We start from the raw sequence: 24103 nt of genomic DNA on the forward strand, positions 1-24103 counted from the left end.
CTGTCGGACTTTTTGTCGGCTGTTCCGGTTGTTGTGTCCTCCAGGACAGCAGATGGCGATATTATACACTTGTCAGTCTTCGTCACTAACATACATCATCCAGCCGACGAACTAGTTAAACTCCTCCCCCGTTTGCGCGCCAGTTCAAAGGTTACGGACAAAATGGCAGAGCATGAATCGGGAGGATTCATTTTATTTTGAGACGTCCGAGGGTTAGGATGAACATAATTGTAGTGGGAAAACTGAAAACGAATTCTTGAGCTACGTATACAATGTAAAATCGAAGGTCGACGAGACCTGTCGATATAGCTTTAAAAGCTTTTTAATGATGAAAAAACTTAGAGGCTACAGATTTACAGGACGTAGTACGGAAAGTGTCAACTAGCGTTAGCCGCCCGCCGTTGACGCTTCGCAAACGTTAATGTTCTGCTAACAGTGTAGTGTTCTTTTTTTGCAAAAAAGCATTTTCGCTTCCTTCCTTTGGAGTTGTGATGCAATATTACAAAAATGCCGCCGTGCACCAACGTTTCTTGACTACTATACTTAACTAGCCAAGTTCACTTGGGGCTGGAGCTTATCCCAAGTTCTTAAATCCCGAAATAACAGATCATCTTTGAAAGTAAAAAGTGGTAAATACCCTGCAGCTCCCACCGTAGGGACTACCCCGAGCAGTTATCGTACAGTCAGCAGGACACCAAATCCCTTTTGGGACACGGGTATGCATCTTTAAAACCCGAAGATGAATAGGAAGAAAGACAAAGGATTCGAGAGTCCGCGACCATACAAATTATAAGTATTATTTTCCTTTCTTTCGCTCTCATACTGCCAGTGTGAGTCCACAGCCTCGCACTTTGCGTTTCTTCTCATGCAGACTGAACGCCGGCGTTGCGATCACGTCCTTCTGCGCATGTCTCATACCATCACGTACCTGTAGCTAAAGCTATTAATAAAGTCTAATAAATCTTTGTTTGCTTTTGTACGACCCACCAGGTGGTCTGCATAAATAACATCAACTTTCAGAGGAAGTCCGTGATTGTAAGTGAATCCTTGATGCATTACTTAATACGAGTACAGTCACATTAAAATCTAATCTTGGCCAAGATGCTGGGAAAATGATTATATTTTTGTAATTAGCACGTGTATTAAGATCGACCAGGTCCCACCATTGACCTGTCAGTGAGCACTAGCGCCTTAACGTGGTCGGTCTGATGTCCCTGGCAGGGCTATGTCGAGCTGACCATCTTCCCCACGGTTGTGAACTTGAACCGCATCAAACTGAGCAGTAAGCAGTGCCGGATATATCGGGTTCGTGTCAACGACTTGGAGGCACCGTTCATTTACAACGATCCCACCCTCGAAGTCTGTCACCATGAGTCCAAACAGTAAGTGTCTCCTCTGTTTGTTTGGAAAACTGTTGGAAAATTGTTTTTTTCTGTGTGAGACTAGTGTCTGTGTAGTGGATATATGTTGACTTAACATGCACAGCGAAATCGCAATTAAATAGTCATGTATACAGGGGGCCAGGAGTGCGCCCATATTTGTAAAAAATAGGTGAGCTTCTTCAAAGACTTTTAGGTATTCACTCTATGATTGTGCAGGAGTTAAAGGACGAGTTAAAAAAATCATAGTGTCCAGCAGGCAATATGAACCAATTAAAGTTATTTAATTTGTCCTGTTAAGGTTTGTACAAGTGGCATTATTTTTATGCTTAAATGCTTGTTGATTATTGGTTGAAGTGGTGATATGAGGAAAAGGCTGGGGCTCTCTTCATATGTTTAGTGTGTCATGTGTACCTAAGCCAGCGGACCTCTGCCCCCCAGGAGGAACCTAAATTACTTCTCCAGCGCTTATACGGCGGCAGTGAGTGCCGTGGATCCTGATGCAGGCAATGGGGAGCTATGCATTAAGGTCCCATCGGAGTTGTGGAAGCAGGGGGATGGTAAGAAAGGAGGGGCCGACCTTTGACATGGGCGTGGCCCAGAATAGCTGGGATGAGGCCACGTCTTCACTTATTGATTTATTTGATCTGGGCTAATTTATGGCTCTCTGGGTTATGATTGTGTCTCCAGTCATCAGGGCACCAGTTCAAATCCTATGGTCAGCAAAGTTCACTGTTTAGCCCTTAACGCAGTTATTCCCGGGACCGTCTGACCCTACCTTCTCAATTGTATGGCGCTTTGGATAAAAGCCTCCACTAAATATATCTAGCATAGTGTCATAGTGTTGTTCACCTCGCAGAGCTGAAGGTCCTGAAGGTGTACATCGAGTTCTCCCTGGACCAGCCCAAAGGAGGCCTGCACTTTGTGGTGCCCGACGTGGAGGGGAGCATGGCTGAGAGAGGGGCCCACGTGTTCTCGTTTGGATACCAGAACTCCACACGGTAACGCCTGAGTGCCAATGCCATTGAGGTTTGCATGGTGACGTCTTCCTACCGGTGCTGAGGATGGCGGTTTGCATGGTGTGTGAGAACGTTCAGTAATAGTGACGTCTTCCTACCGGTGCTGAGCATGGCGGTTTGCATGGTGTGTGAGGACGTTCAGTAATAGTGACGTCTTCCTACCGGTGCTGAGGATGGCGGTTTGCATGGTGTGTGAGGACGTTCAGTAATAGTGACGTCTTCCTACCGGTGCTGAGGATGGCGGTTTGCATGGTGTGTGAGGACGTTCAGTAATAGTGACGTCTTCCTACCGGTGCTGAGGATGGCGGTTTGCATGGTGTGTGAGGACGTTCAGTAATAGTGATGTCTTCCTACCGATGCTGAGGATGGCGGTTTGCATGGTGTGTGGGGGCGTTCAGTGATAGTAACAACATGTCACTCGTTGACAGGTTTTGGTTTCCTTGTGTGGACTCCTACTCGGAGCTGTGTACATGGAAGCTGGAGTTTACCGTCGACGCATCCATGGTGGCCGTGTCCTGCGGGGACCTGGTAGAGACCATCTACACCCATGACATGCGGAAGAAGACCTTCCACTACATGCTGCCCATCCCAACTGCCGCCCCCAACATCTCCCTGGCTGTAGGGCCTTTTGAGATTCTTGTAGACCCTTATATGCACGAGGTAAGGAATGGTGGATGTTGTTGCGATTTGAGATGTGAGATTTGCTGTTTTGGGCACTAGAAGGCACTTAACCTGAGTTAAATGGTTATGGAAAATGGACGGATGGTTGGATAGTCAGCAGGGCTAAGAAAGTAAATTATGCTAAAACATTCACTCTGTCAAAGAAAAGAGAACTTGCAAGCTTTGCTATATTAATGTCTGCTTCTTGTCAAGATTATCTCTTGTTAAAATCAGTCTAAAATTTACTGTGGAAAAGCACAGAAGAACTGGACATTAGAAGATACTCGTCTTCCGCTGTATGGAAATATTTTTAAATACCACAAAGATATTGGGTGAAAGCAAGTGTTTTGTCGACAAGGCCTTGTCTCTCTTGACATGATTCATCACAGCGCCATCAACACGTGACAGACTCCACTGGCAGATAATTAGTTCTATTGCTACAGTTTATTTTGAGTACATTTTCGAATCAAAAAAAAATTCAGCTATTGCAATGTGAACTTGTTTCCAATATCGTGCAGCATAATATTGTAACTGTAATGTCATTAATGTAACTAACTGTCCTAGACCATTGTTGACCAGCTTCTGGCTCACATTGTGTGAATGTTGTTGAGCTTCTAGTTCTGGCCAATAGAGGGAGACATCTGCTATAATGTATCTATCCTAGGCTTCGAAAGAGGATTACCATGCATTATCATTAACCGGTTTAACCCAATCCGGAGCAGTAAATTGACCAGTCGTAGGAGGGTTCAGCCAATCATTGGGGCTCAGAGCTTCATTTTTCCTTTCACTGCTGCAGAGTCGTGGATGTTTTGTTTTCACTCTGCGAGGACAAAGGTTTGAAGTATGAGTGACATGCTCTGCTACTGCATGGAGGGCTGTCAGCCATAGCGACCAGTATTTGGGCATTTGTTATTAGCATATTAAATTAAGCTACAGAAATACTGATGTGTTTTATGAACAGTGTTGTGCTGCCACGGGAACATCAAACTGTTTGTGGTTGGGATGTGTTTTCCAGGAACTTTGAGACCTGTAATTTCAGATCCGACATGGTTCATTTTCATCCTGTTTTCATGGTTATTTCACTAACTAAATTTGTAAGCACATTTTAATTTATTTGCAGATTTTATGACATTTTATTATTACTTGCTTAAAACACACTAAGAGGTATTCCTGGCTGTTTTTCCCCTAAATACTGTATTACAGTGAGACCTCCTATTTTGCAGGTTACACATTTCTGTCTGCCTCAGCTCTTACCCTTACTGAAGCACTCCATGTCCTACCTTCATGAGATCTTTGAGTTCTACGAAGAAATCCTCACCTGTCGCTACCCGTACTCCTGCTTCAAGACCGTGTTTGTCGACGAGGCCTACGTTCAGGTCTCCTCTTACGCATCCATGAGTATCTTCAGGTATCAGTCATGCAATTTTTTTATTAAGTTTTTTTTTTTTTTTTTTTACACAAAAGCATCATTTTAGAATTGAGAACAGTCCGAGATATATTGCGTAAACTTACCAAGTTTATGTGGATGTGAAGTTCAGATGCTGTCCGTGGTTTGGTGTGGAGGTTATGAGCCTGGTAGTGTCACCTCACGCCTTCAGTGTTAGGGGTTTGAGTCTGGCCTCCACTCTGTGTATGTGCAGTTTGCATGTTCTCACCTTTGCCTACTTTGCTTTCCTTCTGAGGTCCAGAGGCATGCAGCTCTAAATCAGATCAAAGACTTTATTTGGCAGAAGCACAGTTATATTCAGTACAATGAATTGAAATGCTTGTTTGCCTAATTCCAAATCTGCAGAGACATACTTATGAAGAGAAAAAAAACGTTAAAAAATAAACTATAAACTTTCATTGTAAATTGCCGTAAATAGTGTGCAGTATCAGGTGGTTGTCCATGTGTCAATGAATAGGTATTTATATGCAGAAATGCTGCAAGTTGTAGTGGAACATGGATTACACAAAGGTCCTAGACACTGTCCCTATGAAGAATCTGAAGTGAATGGGGACAGAAGCTCTTCCTCAGCCCTACTGTGCTGGCCTTCAGGCAGCCAGAACCTCAGCACAGAAAAGAGGCTATTGCTGGAATGGCTGCAATCCCTACTGATGATCTTGGCCCTGCCCCCAGTTACGCTAATCGATGTAGTGATGTAATTAGGTGTGTGTGTGCCTTGTGATTGGCTGGCATCCCATCTAGGGTACCCTAGCCATGTGCCATGTGATTGGCTGGCATCCCATCTAGGGTACCCCAGCCATGTGCCTTGTGATTGGCTGGCATTCCATCTGGGGTACCCTAGCCATGTGGCATGTGATTGGCTGGCATCCCATCTAGGGTACCCTAGCCATGTGGCATGTGATTGGCTGGCATCCCATCTAGGGTACCCCAGCCATGTGCCATGTGATTGGCTGGCATCCCATCTAGGGTACCCCAGCCATGTGCCCTGTGTGTGCACTGAACCTGTTATAAACGCTGGGGAGGCCATTTTTAATAATACATTTTGAAAGGGCACCATACCTTTGATTTATTTTGGTATTTTAGTTGTCCTGATACTGTTACACAGCGTCTATCTGCTGTTGTGGTGTTTTAAACACGATTGAGGGCAGTTTTCAGGTTGCTTGCATCGACTCAGCTTTTCCCTCACCCCCTTTCTCCCTGCCGGCACACCCGCCCCATTCCGGAACCTTCAGCACCAACCTGCTGCACAGCGCGATGATCATTGACCAGACGCCCAACACCAGACGCTGCTTGGCCCAGGCTCTTGCCCACCAGTTCTTCGGCTGCTTCATTTCCCGGATGTCGTGGTGAGCAGTCCGAGGCGTCTCGGCTCACTGACCCACCTGCTGGCCTAGGCTGGATTCTCCGCTAACTTCATGCTCCTTTGCCCTATGCTCATGATGTAATATCTGCCTTGCGTTAATGTCACTGGACAGTAGCATCTGCTTTATAAATAAAAGTGATTGAACGTCTTGCTGCACGTCGACTAGGTGTAAAAGGCTTTAATATCTTATATAGGTTTCGGTAAATTTTGCTCCGGGTTCAAAAGACGGACACTACGGCTGTGGCCTCCACGTGGGTAAAGTCCCTGTACCCTGGATTACCCTGCAATGATCAGGATGTGTCTGCAGAGGCTCCCTGTTATTTTGACCTTCTGCTAAACCACTAATTGTAGTAATTTGGCAGCAAAAAAAAGAAAAACACAGAAAAGGGGGCCTCACTGAATCGTCACTGGAAAATCTAGATGAAACTGGTTGTACAATAATACTGTGCATGAAGTGAAATGAAGCTGGCATGAAACTGGGAGGTTCTTTATGTGTGTGTGTATGTAATTGCTTTGCATCAGTGACTGGCATCCCGCCTGACGTGGTGCGAGATCTCTCCTCTGGCCCGCTTTCTTTCTGACGCCGAAATTTCGCAAGGGGCGTCCAAACGTTTGAAGGCTTGCAAACAATAGACCCCCTGTGAGCGAAGTGGGCGCGCAAAGCTAAGTCAGATGTGGAAGCTCGGGTTACCCTCCTTGTTTATTTGCGTTTCGTAACCCCCCATCAGAAAACCCGAGCCGTGAGGCCTTTGATATAGGGGCCCGGCGGCCTGCTTGCAATTAATCGTGCGGTTTAATTTCGCTCAGGCCTGTAATCAAAGCCAGCCCTTTTGAGACTGAGCTCACTTTTGGCCAGTGAAAGAGGTTTGGGGGGGCCGTGTTACTTTGTGTTTGCTGGGGCCCGAATGAGTATGGGGAGGGAGTTGGTGGCTTTAAGGGTCCAGTGAGGACCAGTGAGGAAAGAGCCACCGAAGATGAACAAATTGAATTAGCCTGTCGGGGTTATGGCGCTGCTACAGCAGACCGGCCGGTGAAAGGGAGAGCCAGACATCGCTTTCGGGTTTTCGCGGCGATTAAATGCTCGTTAGAATTCCTTCTTGTTCCTCTGCCATTCTGGAGTAGACCTCCCAGGGAGGCAGAGGATCAGATACCGGCGTCAGTCATGGTGTTTTTCAAGGATTTTGTACTTGGGCTGATTTAATAGTCTTTTTTTGCAGCTGATACTCAATTTCTGTTTAATCCTCCCCCACACCTTAGTTCTGAATGAGGACAGTTCGGTGCTTTAAAAGAGCTGGGTAGGTCAGCCAGCTGGCTAATGATCTTTGCTGGTGTGACCAAAGACCCGGGTTCAAGAATGAGGCTGGCCAAGTAAAAACCATTTGGGGGGCCGTTTGAGACTTGGCGGGTTAGGATGCTGTGCATGTGATTGGAAGGTCGCTGGTTCGGATCTTAAAGTCGGCAGAGTGATTTCACCATTAAGCTCTTGAGCAAGGCCCTTAACCCCCAGTTGCACCTCGAACCATCACCTTGGATAAATGTGCATGCTGAAAGAAAGAAATTATGACCGTTTCTGCCTGCTTTGCCCCATTTCATGCCCTCTGCCCCCCTATGTTGGCCTGCAGGTCTGACGAGTGGGTGCTGAAGGGGATCTCGGGCTACATTTACGGGCTATACCTGAAGAAGACATTCGGGGTGAACGAGTACCGCCATTGGATCAAAGAGGTGAGTGGCCGGGACATCGCTGGTGTGCGAGAGAGGCAGGTGACCACACTGACCCGCCACGTCTCTGATCTGCAGGAGCTGGACAAGATCGTGGAGTACGAGCTGAAAACCGGGGGCGTCTTGCTGCACCCCACGTTCGGGAGCGGCAAAGAGAAGGACAAGTAAGACAAGCCCCCCACCCCCGCCAACTGGAGTCTGCGTGCGCGAGCTGTCAGCAGATATTTCCTTCTAAACGAAAGCAGGGGTCGTCCTAGGTTTTAGGTCTGCCGACTGGAGCGCGGGGGCTCCTTCAGGGTGCCTCATCCTGGGATGCCCCCCTGAAACATCAGTGAATTCGGGTTTCGGCCAAGAAAATCATCTGTTTTGCTGTGACATGGGCGGGCGTAAGCGGCCTGCCGAGTTTCCACGGATGACTAAGACTTTCCGACATGGAGCTTTATTGGCGGACTTTTGTTCTTTTATTGTAATGGTTGATAACATCTCTTCCACAGAGGGCTTCGGTGTAACCCTGAAACAAAACACACCGTATGTCCCGGGGAAAGCTGTGTGAAGTGGAAGGCTAGTGGTCTTGACCCTCATGAGGATGATGCTGGTGTTTGTGCCTTTCAGCCCGTCCCCACACCTGCACTTTTCCATCAAGCACCCCCACACGCTGTCTTGGGAGTACTACAAGATGTTCCAGTGCAAGGCCCACTTGGTGATGCGGCTGATCGAGAACCGGATCAGCATGGAGTTCATGCTGCAGGTGAGGCTCCCCGCGTGGGTACTGGGGTTGGCTCTAGCGACCCGTTCCCAGGTCCTGGTATCCATTCCGAAGGTCCATTTCCTTTCTTTATCAATGCCGAAACTCTTCCACCGGATAATGACTCATAACTCCAGTAGCAAGAAGAATGGTTATTATGTATGCTTGGTCTGCATAGGTGTGATATCATTCTAATCCAGGCCTGTGGATCGGAAGTTCAGCAGAACTTCCACATGCCACTGGGAGAGTTGGGCTCTCTGGGCAGTTGTGGTTAGGGCAGATGGACTGGCTCAGGTGACCTCTCTCCTCTCCTGTCGCCCTGAAGGTCTTTAACAAGCTGCTGAGTCTGGCCAGCACAGCCTCCTCCCAGAAGTACCAGTCCCATATGTGGAGTCAGATGCTGGTATCCACCTCTGGCTTCCTCAAGTCCATCTCCAACGTGTCAGGCAAGGACATCGGGCCCCTCATCAAGCAGTGGGTGTATCCTTTTTCCTGGCCAGTCAGACTTGAGTATGAATGGGGCAGATCTTTATTTGTGTGGCATGCAATGCGATCTTCTACTTGAAGTTGTATCCACAACTAGAGCTTGTGGGTATTTTTACCTCTTTCAGTCCCTGATGAGTAACATCTGGGAAGGACTTGGCAATGTCGATCTTCTTAATCTTCATGACCTCCGTCTGACCGTCTTACCATGTTAGCCCAAAGGTGAAGCACAAGATACCTCCTTGACTCGTGATCTCAGAGACCAGAGTGGGGTTGTGAAGTTCTTTGGTAGCTTCGCATTTAACAGGAAGAGGAATGTCTTGGAGCTGGAAATACGACAGGACTACACCTCATCCGGCACCCAGAAATACGTGGTGAGTTCCCTTCTGGGAGTAAGTCTGCGTTTCGCCCACGCTCAGGTTCCTAAGCGCGACATGATCTCCGTTTTCCCCAGGGCCCCATCAAGGTGACCGTGCAGGAGCTCGACGGCTCCTTCAACCACACGCTGCAGATAGAGGAGAACAGCCTCAAGCATGACATCCCCTGTCACTCAAAGAGCAGACGGTCCGACCCTTGCCATCTTCGTGACGGTCGCTTGGTAGTTTTTAATATCCTTAATTTATTCTTTGACGATCCTGATGGTTTTTGGTTATTTTCCTGGCATCCAGGAACAAGAAGAAGAAGATTCCCCTGATGAACGGAGAAGAAGTGGACATGGACTTGTCTGCCATGGAGTAAGTTGATCAAGTCCGTCAATATTAGCCTTTGGCTGTTGCCCAGTGGTGATGCCCAACTGCTTAGTTCAAACATTGGACGTGTGTATGTCCAAGCTAATGGGTCAGGTCTTTTTTCCACAGAAGGCAGGGCTCTAGAAACAGGAGTAGGCTTCAAAGTGCTCTGCGTCAGCTAGGCTCAGTGTCGGCAGGCAAGCGGTGAGGGTATGGACAGCCGCGGTGGGCAGGATTTTGGAGTGGCAGTACTTGGTAGTAAAGCGTATAAGCGCACATACTTAGGGTTCCAAGTGTGCGTATGTATGTTTGTTCAACTTGAATGAATCTTAAATGAACCCTAATAAAAAAAATACAGCCAGGGGTGCAAGCACGATATGGGAGTGATCCTGTAGTCGATAGAGAAAGGCAGCGTACAATAACAGTAGGATCATGTTATTCACGGAGTCGCAGCAGGGAAGTGAGCTTGATGATTTTCTGTGAATCCCCCCCCCCCCCCCCCCCCAGCGCTGACTCCCCCCTGCTGTGGATCCGGATCGACCCGGACATGTCCATCCTGCGGAAGGTGGAGTTTGAGCAGGCGGACTTCATGTGGCAGTACCAGCTGCGATACGAACGGGACGTGGTGGCCCAGGAGGAAGCCATATCGGCGCTGGAGAAGTTCCCAACGCCGGCGTCACGCCTGGCCCTCACCGACATCCTCGAGCAGGAGCAGTGCTTCTACAAAGTGCGAATGCAGGCCTGCTTCTGCCTGGCCAAGGTCAGGGGGCACCGCTACATCCCGCCACACCGTCTCATTATCCCTCGCTCCCCCAGCCTGGCCTGTAATTTGGTGCAGTTGCCGACAGAGTAAATCCCTGCTGCCAGAAGCCTGCATCCCCCACGTAGAGGCACCGCGCCCTTCTGTAGCTGTCGCCAGTTTATTATTCCGCTTAGTTCTGGAATCGCGACATATGTCTGCGGCAGGTGAGCGCTACGCAGCAAATGCATGCCTGGTAGTACAATTAATTCTGCATATGGTGCTTGAATGATTTTTTTTTCACCTGCAAGTGTGGGGCCTGCATAATTAAGCCGTAGTCTTTGCTGCTGTGTCATTGCAGGGATAGAGTTGGGTTGGCCTAGTTACTTTGCAACAGTAGCATCAACAAGCACATGGAGTCCTTCCAGGCACAAATCAGAACTTTTTTCTTTCTTTCTTTCTTTTTCTCAGTTTCCATTTAAGATTTTTTTCACAAAACCAGACAAGGAACTGGCCTGCGACACAAGCCTTTAAGGGGATCCTCAAATTTGTCCTGTGCTGGACTGTTCTGTCATAACGATACCTTTGTTATTCCATAGAGTCAAAGTACCTGGTATCTTTTTGACTCATGGTTGGCCCTGGTGCTTGATGTCTGCATGTAAGCACCCAGGGTTGCCTTTTGCTACCACGCTTGCTCTGAAGCGACTGTTATCCCATATTCTGCCCCCTCCTTCACCAGTCATTGTTAGACACCAAAGAATCTTTTAGAAACTAGATGAAATCTCAAAACCATGTGATGGATGGGTCTTGTGCAATATCCCCATGAAGACGCTCACCAGCAGTTATCTCATCTCCACGGCAGATTGCCAACTCGATGGTGAGCACGTGGACGGGACCACCCGCCATGAAGTCCCTGTTCACCAGAATGTTCTGCTGCAAGAGCTGCCCCAACATCGTCAAGACCAACAACTTCATTAACTTTCAGAGCTACTTCTTGCAGAAGGTAATGCCTCCACATCCAGGTGGCTTCAAGTGGCTCCTGTCTTGGGAACACTGATGAATCTTCTGAGGTCTTGCGGTTCACTGTTGATTTACAGTAATAAAATCTCATCAGTAGTACAAAAGTAGACTAGAGCTGCCACTAACGACTATTTTTCAATAGATTAATCATTCGACTATTTTATCAATCGGTCAATTAATCTAAATGATCAATTTTGCTTCGGAAAGTCAAATTTAATTTTGACAGCAAACTATATGCCATTACAGGGCTTTAGATAATGTGCAGTGGCTTTTCAGCGCTATGCGCACATTAGTTTCGCCCACAGTTTGATAAGCAAATCAGTGGTATGCCTAAATGATATGCGAATTGTAACGCCCATAAGTTGGTAATCTGTACACGTTTGGCATCTCCTCATGCTTAATAAATTCGGTAAGAGGAGCACGGCACATTCGACACAAGCGATAAACACTGAAGTCGCGATGGAGGAAGGGACAGATCAGCAGCCACAACATCGTTTAAAAGAGGAGATATTCTTACCTTAAACAAGGTAAAATGATGTTGGTGGTGTGGAAGTACTTTTGCAGATTAGATTCCGACATTTTTTTTTTGTTGTTAATATGGTTTTCATTCTTATTTCAGTTCACAAATTGTTTTATTTAGTGTCTGTTGTTTCAGTTTTAGTTAACGATAACAATACTGGTTCCAGCAAGTCCAACATGCTTGCTGGCACCATCAATCCACGTAGAATAAGTCCAGATTTTAGCCTAAACATTTTCACAAACACTTATCCAATGGAGATTCTAAGGTAGCGGGCAGACAACTTTATGGCTTTAATAATGAGTGTTTTTAGCAGCTACAAGGACAAAAGCTATTAAAAGCTCTCTGTACTAATGGTAATTTAATAAACATGAACAGACAGCGCGGTGGTTTGCCGGTCTACAATGGCGCCTGTGTGTTTTCTCCTCAGGTGCTCATGCATAGCGCTAGTCCCGCTGTGATACGCCATCGCACTTTGTACTCTGTAAAACCACCTTTTTCGTTTTGTGATAATTTGAACTACTGGGGAAGATGGTGGCGCAGGAGGTAGTGCTATCATTCAGCAACTGGAGGGTTGCAGGTTCGAGCCCTGATTCCTCCTGACCTCATCAAAACGTCCTTGAACCCCAAATTGCTCCCGGTGAGCAGGTTGGCACCTTGCATGGCAGCCTCCACCACCGGTGTGTGAATGAGTGTGTGGATGGGTGAATATGAGGCATAACATGTAAAGCGCTTTGAGTACTCGTAGGAGTAGAAAAGCGCTATATAAATGCAGTGCATTTACCATAACTACTCCCACAATTACGTAGTGATTAAAGGAAAACATTTGTTATAATGAACTGAAGCGTTTTAGAAAATATAAAGGTAATTTTATTAAAATAGAAAAAAATATGCGTCGATTTAAAATATTGATTCAGATGGATTTTAAGTGCTGCTGCTTCACGTCTATGGGTCACTGAGCACGGCCCTTAACCCTCAGCTCCCTGTTAGGGTGGCTGCCCTTCACGGCCAGCTGGCTTGTCATGGAGAGCAAAATGGGGGAGGCATAAAGAGAATTTCCCCACAGGGATCAATAAAAAGTATCAGTTATCATCATTCCACTCGGTCAACTAGTAGCAAAAGATTCATGAACTGGTGTAACTGCACAAATTCTTTGTTCCCTCTTCATTTTCTCCTTTTGGACTGATTTATGCACCGTTTTTTTGCTCCACCTGATTGCAGACCATGCCAGTTGCAATGGCTTTGCTCAGAGATGTTCAGAATCTTTGCCCAAAAGAGGTTCTGAACTTCATCCTGGACCTCATCAAGTACAACGACAACCGGAAGAACAAGGTGAGGAAGCTCTCATGGGTCAGTCTTTCCCGTGAATATCCCTGTCAATGGAATCTGAGGCTGATGTCTATAAGAGCGGCAGGGGAACCTAACCAGGTATTCATTGTCTCAATCTCCCAGTTCTCGGATAACTACTACCGCGCCGAGCTGATCGACGCCCTCACCAATTCACTGACCCCGGCGATCAGCATCAGCAACGAGGTACGCACAGTGGACAACCTGAATGCTGACGTGCGCCTCATCCTAGAGGAGATCACGCGCTTCCTCAACATGGAGAAGCTACTGCCCAGCTTCAGAAACACCATCACAGTCAGGTAACTGGAGCAGGGCACAATCAGGACTTAGAAAGCTGATTGGCCCCTGGGGTGTCGCCTCGCCTGTCACTCACCGGTTCCAAATATTTCATTGGCTAAGATCCGTATGAATTACAGCTCACACACCAAAAAAAAAATAATTTCACCCCTGGCAACAGTGACCTGCTTTTGTTCAGTTCGGGTAACATTGGGGACAAGAAACTTAAAGCTAGTGAACAAGTCTTTATTTCACACCATTAGAAGGAGAGATTGGTTTCATAGCTGAATGTTCTGGTGATGTCAGCTTTTGTTTTTCTGTACCATCAATGGTCCAGCGAGCAACTCATAAGGGTGAGCTGAGATGGATTTCAGGCCTCGATGGCGGTGTTAGATGTCTTGTTTGGGTACACAGTCGTCTGTATAATTCAAAACGGCATCTCCTTTCTCAAGTGCCAAAAACAAGACACGAGTGGGAATAAATCTAAAAATTTGCGTTGTACTTGTGCTGGTGGTGACATCACACAGGCAGAGAAATGCCAGCTGAACATTATGAATCACCCACGCATGCAAATGGACGTAGGGTTTAATCACAGGGACGGCAATTTGTGTGTTTCAGCTGCCTGAGAGCCATCAGAATGCTGCAGAAGAATGGCCACATCCCTAGCGACCCCTCGCTCTTCAAGTCCTACGCCGAGTATGGACACTTTGTGGATGTGCGCATCGCCGCCCTAGAGGCCGTAGTGGATTACACCAGAGGTACTGACCCCTCGCCTCTGATAAGTCTGCATTGAAATTCTACTGCACAAATGTGAAAGTGATGGTGCCGTTAATATTTTCTCAGAAGTATTTTATACTCGATACAACCATTCAAATATTTTAAATGTTAAGTGTATGACTATTATTTGATAGACATGCGGGATTTACACGCATCTGATCAGCTCCCTTTTGTGTGTTTTGTCTGTAATATGAAATTAAATGTTTAAGCCCGTAAGGTTTTAATTAGAGACCTCGTAAGTTTACTGACTTTGTTTTTGGGGGAGATGAAAACATCCATTATATTTTATGTGGAAAAAACCTCAGTGAAAAAGGGCCACTCTTGATTTACGAGAAAGGATGACCCGATCGTCTTTCAGGCTGTTTTGAATTTCAGCGGTGTCTTGCCAATTAGAGGAGAGAGATAAGGTGTATGTCCCTGGGGATGCTCTCGAAGACTCCTTATAAATATTTTCCTCTGAAATTTGCCGTTTTTTTTGTCCAGCCTTGCGAGACACTAGTAACAGCTGTGGAGCCAAGCTGAGTGGGTTGTTGCCTCACCTTTTCGTTCGGGACCGATCTCAAAAGCATGTGATGAACAGACAGAATTTACATTTGCTTCCCTTAAGTGTCCCAAACACACGGCTCCTTTGAGCCTCTTTTCGGATCGTGGCCATGCCTTGTAACGGGACTGTTCCCGCCTCCAGCGTACATTTTACAGCCCCCGGTCCCATCCTACTCTGCCCCCCGAGGTAAATGGCACCTTTTATTCTGAGATGGGCCCGCTGTGCTGTTCGGTGGAGATGTGGGGACCCCCCACTGCGCTCACACCCCCGACCTCGCCACGTGCTGCGTCGTTAGGATAAACCTCGTTAATCAGCCGCACGGCCTGCTGAAAGGCCCTCTGTAAGGCCTCCTTCACCTCGTGTGTCTTGGCAGTGGACAGGAGCTCTGGGGAGCTGCAGTGGCTGCTGGACATGGTGCAGAATGACCCGGTGCACTACGTCAGGTGAGCTGACCGGCCTGCTTGCCGCTCCGTTTCTGCCCACATAGTATGGAGGCCCTCCCTCTGGTCTCTTCCCCTAGCTTAAGTATCTGAAATGCTGGTGTAGAGCATTTGATGCTAGGTCGTAAACTACCATTCGATATCCACTGGTCTGATATGTAGCATTTTATATAAAGATGTACTCTAAAACGGAGCTCAGAATGTCGAAGATTAATTTGCTCAGTAACGTGTGTTGTGGGCTAACAGTGTGATTGTCTGCGATGGCAGATGCAGGATTAGCATGGCAAGCCCAGGTCTTGTCATTGTTTCACTTTTAGGCACAAAGTCTTGAGCTTGCTGGGGAAAAACCCGCCGTTCACCAAGGCGGCCGAATCGTCCCTCTGCAACGAGGCGCTGGTGGACCAGCTGTGGAAGCTAATGAACTCAGGTGAGCTGTGGCACACCGCCAGGTCCAGCCTGGTCCAGTCTGGTCCGGCCCGGTCCGGCAGATCCCAGCTACCTGCTGACATCAGACTGCCGTTTGCCCCGTTGTGTGTGACCCTTCCCCTCTACCAGCAGGCCCCACGTTCCCCCGAGACGTGGAAGAACTCATAAACCTTTCCCTTCAAGCTGACGGGTGGGGGAGGGGGGAGAGAAGAGCGGTTTATGACCTGTTTCAGATTACTGGCCGCACTCGAGAAAATGAGCTGTTATACAGCGTTTGGCCACTTTCGGGTTTATGCTTGGGCCGAGTTTTGACGGGAAGAGGCGTAAATTTTAACATTAGGTTTCACTTCTGCGTGAGACCCCACTCTCCCTCTGCCAGACTATGTCAGCTTTCGGCCTCTCCGCTTAAAGGCCTATTGATCACACTTGGGGTGTTATTCCCTCACCCCCACCCCTCCCCATCTTTCGCAATTAACGGTAATGGGGTCTTGCTTGGCCTCCTAGTTGTGACATTGTTCTCGCTAAACCTAAGCGCCTGATGCCGCGTGGGTAACACTGTGATCGGAAACGTTCGAGGTCCAGCCTACTCTGGCAGACCTGTGTCATTGAAGGTCCATATTATCAGCTTTCTGGTGTGTTGTGATTTCCATGACCAGGGGAGCAGTATGCTCTGGTGGTGTTATCTTGGCATCTCCAGGGCCACCTTTTCATACACTCCTTAGCCACTTTATTAGCTTCTCCTAGCAAGTACTGTGTAGGACCCACTGTTGCTTCCAGAACCTCCAGGTACAGCCCAGGACCTACCAGTTTAGTGGGAGCTCATGAAAGGAGCTGTGGCGCATTCCTGCCGTCTGTAGTGCCTGGGTCACCTCCTTGGGCAAAAGTCAACAACCCTTTGGCCTCCCTTACTAGGGTTGCAGTGAACTGTTGTATCTATATGGGTCACATTATGCCTTGATTACGTTTTTCAGTGTCACCTGTCTGTGAGGACCCAGATTAAAATAGGCCCTCAGCACCCCCTCGCCGATCATAAGAGGCGGCAAATGGGGCGACCCGTTCGCCGTGTGTCACGACCCGTGATGGTGGAGGAAGATGTCGTGGTCCCTGAATAGCATGGTTTGCTGTGATGACTTTGATTTCAAACGCCTACGTCAACTGGACCAGAGGTTGCAAAGGCCCAGTCCAATCAATACGTGCTGTGGGAAATTTATTCTCGGATGCATTGGCCAAGGGCCGGTCGAGTAAGTTAAGCAACTTCTGCTTTTTTGCTCAAGTAAACCATTACATATATCCATAATGCTTAATCTGCAGTAGGTCTGCGGCACTGTGCATCCCCTTGTTTGTCTCCAAGGTGAATGGGGAGTAGGGATGGTAAACTCAAGTTATTACAATATGGCTGCACAACCCCAAAAAAATTTGTTCTGGACCAGGATGGTACCAGTGTTTTGAAAAATAGATTTATGACGACAATTGTTACTGGCCAAGGTTTGTAATAATAGAATCTCTGTCACCTCATATGCTTGTGACCAGGCTTCCTCTTTTTGCCATGCAGAGGGACCTATTGGGGACACTTGGCACTGTAGAGGATATAAAAAAACCAGCAGGCACATGTTGATAGTTTGCTGCATGCTGATGTGCTGGTTGGTGTTGGCCTAAAGGCAGCTTCTCATCCAACTTTAAACAATGATAAAGGTGTGATCCACACCACAAAACTGGATGACGTGGATGAGGAAGAGTGGGTTGAACTAAGGCAACGAGGTGTGATAAATGTTAGAGCGATAATAGACAAGAAAACTGGACTATCAAAACAGAACCTTACATCATCACATTTAATAGGCCACATCAACCGGGATTCAAATAGGCTCTCTGAGTATTATGGTGGATTTGTTTATCGCCTAACCCTCTCCGATGTTTGTTGCCAGAATTATGGTCATGGATCTAAAACCTGCAGAAATAAATATATCTGCTGTAAACATAGTGAAGAAGGTCACGAAGTTGAAAACTGCAGTACCAGTGAGAGTTTGCAGTACAGTACAGTAACCTTCTGGCTTCTGCTGTCAGGAAGTCCTTTGGAAGTACTGAGTGCCAGACAGGACTGACATGGGTGACCAAAGATAAACCCTACTCAGTAAATAACAGCAGGAGTTCTTCTCTTACTAGAAGCAAAACAGTCAGTTCCCAGAATCACACTGTCCAGAATTAAAGATCCTCTTCAGAGCACAGCCAGAGTAATACAAGAAGTAGAAAGAGAACTTCTAAAGCAAACCAAGATGACTCCCCAAACAAGCAACAGCCAAAGGATATTGAAACGGGAGAGGAGCCGGTGAGGCCCGAGTCATTCTGCTAAAGGCAGCACAAAGGGTCCTGTCTACAACCTGCTTGCCCACTTGATGGGTGGTTCTGTTATTCAGTGGAACTGTCGTAGTTTTAAAGCAAATTTTGCTGAACTTCAGTGCATGGTTGCAGGTTTTTATATGTTTGCCTTCTATCTTCAGGAAACACCTGGCACTTGACAACCCTGTGTTTTAAAATAGTGTTGCTACTTTTCATACCTTTGGGTGTTCATCCTGCTTGGTGATACATCCATTTTTGTGAGACAAGTTCTTCATAGTCAGCTTGCAACTTGGAGGCAACATCAGTCTGTTGCATCACTTCATAAAACCATGACCATCTGCTCTCTCTGATCACTTTCCTATAATTATCACCCATGAAAACGAAGCTGAGGAACTAGGTATAGAGAGATGGCAGCTTAAAAAGGCTTAAAACTCTGAGAGATTATGCAGTGAGCAGCAGGGTCTGCTGGACCCGATTAAAGCTTTCACGGTTATTCTGATTTCATAAAATCCTAAAAACTCCAGTAACCTCGAACTGCAGATGTGTGTCATGGTTCAACGAGGTGTGCAAAAAATACAATTGTGGCTTGAAAAGAGGAAGAAAATGATGTTCTTTAGACTCCCCAGAATAGAGAACTTGTAAGGCTTAGACACGCAGGATTGTCAGTGGGGCCAAGAGACAGGGTCGAAGAAAATTGATTTCTAGCTTTAAGTGCTGCTTCTCCAGCAAAATACCATGTGGTACTTGGTGTGGATGAAGATAAGATTCACTATCTTCTTCCTCAAGTGCTTCAGCTCATCGTTGCAGTCAGGGAATATTCCACCTTACTGGCTAGTAATAGTGATTGTACCTGTGCCTAAGCCAGGGAAAAGGGTCATAATAACCCAGGTAATTACTGTCCAATTGCTCTTACAAGTTACTTAAGTAAAACTATGGAAAGGATGGTCAGTGATCACCTTGTTTGGTACCTGGAGTCTGTCCACCACCTTAGCGACAGCCAGCATGGTTTTAGACGTGACCGGGGAACTTGATGGCCTTGTTAGTTTGGAAGCCTATGTACAGGACATTAGAAAATAGCATTTCATTTCTGTTTTTTCTGATTTGAGGAAAGCTTATGATATCACAGTATGACATGTTGAAAGTCTTTAATGTTTGGGTTCTCAGGGACATTTGCCCGTCTGTATATCAAAATTTTTTTATCCAACCACAGAGTGGATTACGGGAGCATTCTTTATGGCCAAGCAAGAAAGTCATAAATGAAGTTGCTAGACACTATCCATTACCAAGGTATGCGGCTTGCCTAGGGAGCTTTTTGTACATCCCCTGTACAAAGTTTGTATCTAGAAGTTAATGCACCCTCCCTCAAATTGCTTTAAATTGTACCCTGTAGTATCTAACTAAGACCAAGACCAATACTCAGAATCTAGCTTACCCTCAATTTCCATCCGAAGTTGTCATATCTGTATGAAAGTAGACCAAAGAACAGCTATTTTTTACCAAGAATTGGAAAAACTGGTATTGACCTAAAATTCTTTCTGGAGTTTTCCACCCTGTAATCTACAGAAACCAAATGTCCAATCCCAAGCTCATCTTAACACCTCCTGTACGCAGTTGTTGGACATTAGGGAAAAGCCTCCATCTTCCGTCCTCAGATAAATAGATGGCTCAAAAGTTGGAATTTAATCTCTGCTACGGTCATGATTAACCAATTGAGTATTGCTATCCAACAGCGGAAAGTTCTAGTATTATGGCAGAAGCTTGTGTCCTACTGTTAGATTTGGATTTTATTGAGGGTAAACAGCAGAAGGCTTATTTATCCTTAACTGATTCAGAGCTCTATCAGGTCTAAAGATGGATTGTCTTCTGATTGTCAAGTTTTTAAGCAAGCTGTCAGTCCGGGATGCACAGAAAGGCAATACACGTGCTGGGGAGAGAACAGACAGATATCGCTACCAAGGAAGCCCTAAATACAGATATACAGCAGTGTTTAATACCACTTTCACATCTGAACCCTTTACTCTTTTCTCATAGTGAAGATATGGCAAGCTGAATGGGATGAAAATGTTATTAACAAAAATGTATGCAATCGGTCCAGTTATGAGAAAGGTGAAAGAAGTTAACTTTCAAAATCATTGGGAGCTCATTACAAAATGCTGATCTTAAGCTTTTTATTTAGAATGTTTTAACTGTTCGAAACATAGTTATTTATTAAGTTTTTACCTTTTTGGTTATTCGGTATGTTAACACCGATATACTCTCGCCATGAATGACTAGGCCTGGATGCAGGCATGGCGCTAAGAGTCAACATAACTAGCCTCTAGAACTGCTTTACGGGTAAACAAGGTGTGCGAGTTCGCCTGTTCTCTGACCTGTCTCATTAACAAGGTTTTTCCAGCCACTGAACTGCTGCTGCCCGGCTGCTTTTTGTTTGCAAATTGTAAATCACTCTGCCAACCTTCTGTGCAACCTCTGATCACAGAAGCAGCATGCTAACCCGCTGAGTTACACGGCGCCCCCTGTGTAAAATGCCCCAGCAGCTACAGTGAAGTGACTCGGGACCTGGTTCCGCACCAGCTGACTCCTCAGGGTTTGAATTTGTTGTGGGGAAGCTGAGGTAACGGTTTTAGAAGAAGACTCTCCCACTGAAGAGCAATTTTATTGTTGCTGCTTTTATTATAGTAAATGTGAAACGGCGTGACTCAGCTTTAGCTTAGTCCTTCCAGTCATCTTTTAAATCACAGCTGTCCAGTCCAAAGTGCTTTTTTGCACCCCGCTCTGTATGTAATGTGTTTTTGCAACCTCGCTGAATAGGCCATGGAACTCTCTTATAGCACTGGTACCCAATTTTAGTGACATGAACTAAGCCTGTTCTAAGCATGTTTTTGCTCCCACCCAGCTTCCAATAGCACTGTCTGGCAGGAAGCTGGGGGGGAGCAAAAACATGGACTGGCTTTGAGTTCCCGAGGACTGGATTGGGAAACACTGATGTGTGTGTGTGTTTGAGTGCGTGCATATATGTGATTTCATGTTCCAGCAGCACAATAAATAACATCCAGACTGAGAAGCTGGTTCAGTCCCTCCCCTAGTGGAGGTGGTCTTACCGCGACTTACTGTCTGCACACCAGGGACCTCCCACGACTGGCGACTGCGGTGCGATGCAGTCAACCTGTACCACACACTCTTCGGCCTGAGCAGGCCGTCCTGCCTGCCGCTGCCCGAGCTGGGCCTGGTGCTGAACCTCAAGGAAAAGAAAGCCGTGCTCAACCCCACCATCAAGCCCGAGACGGGGGGGCCCGGCGGGATGGCGGCTGGCACGGAACTCAGCGGCAACGGCAGCATCGGAACCCCCGTCACAGGCTTCCCCGGCAACGTGAGTGTGGCCCACAGACATGGAAGTCCTGGGCGGGTCCTTAAGCCACTTGAATGCGCACGAGTGAACCCAGCTCACAATCAGTTCCATTTAAAATTGCAGTCTTAATTAAGGAGGCAGTTTTAATAATATTTCAAGTATAGTAATGGGTAGGAATATCTCAGTCACCTGGCGCATCCAGATATTTTAAGCTCAGTTTTCTGTAATTGTTCAGTATCCTTTAAACAATAGACAGTTTGTAGTGCCTTGTACATGGTATTTATTTTATGTAATCACGTCCCCCCCTCTGCCCCCAAGCTGGAGGAGGAGCACCTTCCCATGGACCCACCCCCCATCACCATCATTCCACCTCCCCTAAAAAGGAAGGCGGACACACCCCTGGGATCACCACCAGAACCTGGACAGGTACTGTAGCACGATAGCAGCACTGAAGTCCAATATAATGAGGGTGAGGAGCCCCCACCCAGGGCCGGGATTGTTGTCTCTGGGTCCCCCATCAGAAAGTCAGTATGGGTGGTGGCGATCACTGGTGCTGGGGCACGGTCGACCCCAGAATTATCTGCAGTAGATCATGCAGCTGTGTGCTAAATGGTGGACCAAGGCACATTTCTTCTTAAATATTCTATGGTAGTGACCTTTTCCATAATCCTTTTTCCAGTCCAGGTTCACGATGAGCCTGCACCCTGTCCCCACTGACACCCGGGCTGTTGAAGTATAAAATTGCCCTGAAATGTCTGCTTATTTAGCCAGACGAGACTGCTGGCCGAGGCACCGTGCGTCTCAGTGCGTTCCATTGGTTGGTGGGATGATGATGTGTTTGCGTCTGTCTTGTCCAGTTCAACGTCCAGGAGGAGGAAGACATCGACATGGACACAGTTCATGACAGCCAGGCTTTCATATATCATCACCTCAATATGCTGGAAAGACCCTCCACACCAGGTTGGGATGGGGGACGATGTTGATTTACCTTTTATTTATGGTGGCAGTGAACGTCCCAACTGTTTTTCAACTCTACACACGTTTTTTTGTTTACTGAAAAATATCGTCCACATCCATTAAGCTGGCTGATTTATTGTGCCCCCCCCCCTCCCCGGCAGGTAAAGAACCCCCATCGGTGGAGCCGAGCATCCTGTCCTTGCCAGCCACGCCCCTCCCAATTTTCAGCAAAGAGTCTACCAGCTCCAAACACAGTGGCAGTGAGCACCACCACCACCACCATCACCACCACGACCACAAGAAGAAGAAAAAGAAGCACAAGCACAAACACAAGCACAAGCACAAGCACGAGAGCAAGGACAAGGACCGGGACCGGGACGCTCACGCCTTCACCAACAGCCCCGCCAGCGGCCGCTCCCTACGCTCGCCCTCGCTCTCCGACTGAAGGAGGGGCTCGCCTCTGTCCTCAGGTACATCACCGGGTGCTGCCCCCCCCTGCCTCCGAGGGGGGCAGCTATCAAACGCTCGCTCTGCCCTCTCTCAGGATGCCACCAACATTGAATGGAACCTCCGATACCAGAACACCTACGTTTCGGAGGCGACCGTGTACCCTGGCTGCGGCCACCCTGCTCCCCCAGACAGCTGGAGCGCATGTCCCACTTTCCTTGTCGACTGTATGGCCCCTGGGGCAGGGGGGTGGGGGGCTGGCTCGCCTTTAATGAACAAGGAGTGCTTTGGGAGTAGTTCTGTGTGAGGGAGTCCTTACCGTGGAACAGCTCGGACGTTTCCTGCAGGAGACGGTCATGAATCTTTCCAGTTTTTTAATACTTACATGTACAGTCCTGGACGGTAAGGCAAATCGCAAGCTTCTTAGGAAAGTAGAACATTTTTACCTCCATGGTTGGTTTAATAAAAACATGCATCAGTCTTGCAAGGAGGGAGCTGTTGATGTTCTTGGCCAGAATTTCGTACGTTTTTTAAAATGTTCCATAGAATGTCCTCCTTACGTTCATGTCGTGTGATTTTGATATTCAGACAAACATTAAGGACCTGGGGATTTTTTTATTTGAATAAAACAGGCATCCCTTCTGTTTTAGGTTTTTGGCTGGGATGTGACATTAATCCTTCAATTTCTGCTCCGGACAAAAGGATTAGAACCTGTCTATTTATGGTCATATTTGATGTACGGTTGACCTTTTCTTATACCTGTTTAATGCATTGTCTTCAATTGATTTTAATCCCAAAACTATTTTGTCATTTTTCTTAAATTTTCCGTGTACTATTTTCCCTCCTCCTCTCTTCATTGTAGTTTTTAGATTTTTTTTTTCTTTTTTTGTATTTACATTTTACCAACACCATATGACCACAACTGTCAGAAATAAAATAACCAAATCAGCCAAAGAACTGGTTCACATTCTTGTTTTTATTTGGGAAAGAAATCGGGAACATGCAGCAGAACAGCGGAATCCCGTTTTTAAAGAACTGGGATCCTTTACATTCCTCCCCTTGCTTGTAACTCAGAGCCCCCCCCCCCCCCCCCCCCCCCACCTGTCTGGGCCAGTGATGGCCGACAAGCGGAGGAACACAGCAGACTTGAGCCATCCCTGGAAGCAAAACTGCTGACATACTGGGTCGACGTCCTCTAGCATCATCTAGAGCAGGGGCGTCGGTCTCCAGTCCTGGGGGGCAGGAGCGATGAACATTTTTGGGTTTCCCCTCATTTAACACACCTGATTCAGCAACTTGTGCTAATTACCACACAGCTCTTGAGCTGAATCCTTTATGGTGGAACAGAGAAAGAGCTAAGCCACACAGGGCTCCGGCCCCCCAGGAC

At 47.0% G+C, this 24103-nt stretch overlaps 1 protein-coding gene across 2 annotated transcripts; it reads left to right on the top strand.

Moving 5' to 3' along the window:
* The first annotated feature begins 156 nt into the window (after window positions 1-156).
* Window positions 157-23673, top strand: taf2 (TAF2 RNA polymerase II, TATA box binding protein (TBP)-associated factor). Of its 2 annotated transcripts, XM_049025557.1 has the most exons (27): window positions 157-789; window positions 981-1035; window positions 1222-1382; window positions 1821-1939; window positions 2239-2380; window positions 2827-3058; window positions 4282-4460; window positions 5732-5851; window positions 7491-7590; window positions 7666-7751; window positions 8200-8335; window positions 8658-8812; window positions 9075-9189; window positions 9270-9379; window positions 9484-9549; window positions 10051-10303; window positions 11145-11285; window positions 13041-13151; window positions 13272-13465; window positions 14061-14200; window positions 15137-15206; window positions 15521-15630; window positions 21089-21333; window positions 21631-21738; window positions 22170-22272; window positions 22431-22739; window positions 22814-23673. In XM_049025557.1, exons 1-26 carry the CDS (start codon window positions 740-742, stop codon window positions 22712-22714), a joined length of 3585 nt encoding a protein of 1194 aa, XP_048881514.1. In that variant the 5' UTR covers window positions 157-739; the 3' UTR covers window positions 22715-22739; window positions 22814-23673. The 2 variants fall into 2 exon arrangements, with proteins under 2 accessions (XP_048881514.1, XP_048881513.1); XM_049025556.1 differs by having other exon boundaries at window positions 22431-23673.
* The last annotated feature ends 430 nt before the right edge of the window (window positions 23674-24103 follow it).

Source organism: Brienomyrus brachyistius, chromosome 9 (assembly GCF_023856365.1).
Source record: "Brienomyrus brachyistius isolate T26 chromosome 9, BBRACH_0.4, whole genome shotgun sequence".
NCBI classification, from domain to species: domain Eukaryota; kingdom Metazoa; phylum Chordata; class Actinopteri; order Osteoglossiformes; family Mormyridae; genus Brienomyrus; species Brienomyrus brachyistius.

What these genes read in the sequence shown, in the direction of transcription:
- taf2 (XM_049025556.1), top strand. Translation starts at nt 740, where the DNA reads ATGAATAGGAAGAAAGACAAAGGATTCGAGAGTCCGCGACCATACAAA. An exon ending in CCCCTCATCAAGCAGTGGGT is followed by an intron (nt 8,813 to 9,074) that starts GTATCCTTTTTC and finishes TCGTGATCTCAG; the next exon opens with AGACCAGAGTGGGGTTGTGA. An exon ending in GACCCGGTGCACTACGTCAG is followed by an intron (nt 15,207 to 15,520) that starts GTGAGCTGACCG and finishes TTTCACTTTTAG; the next exon opens with GCACAAAGTCTTGAGCTTGC.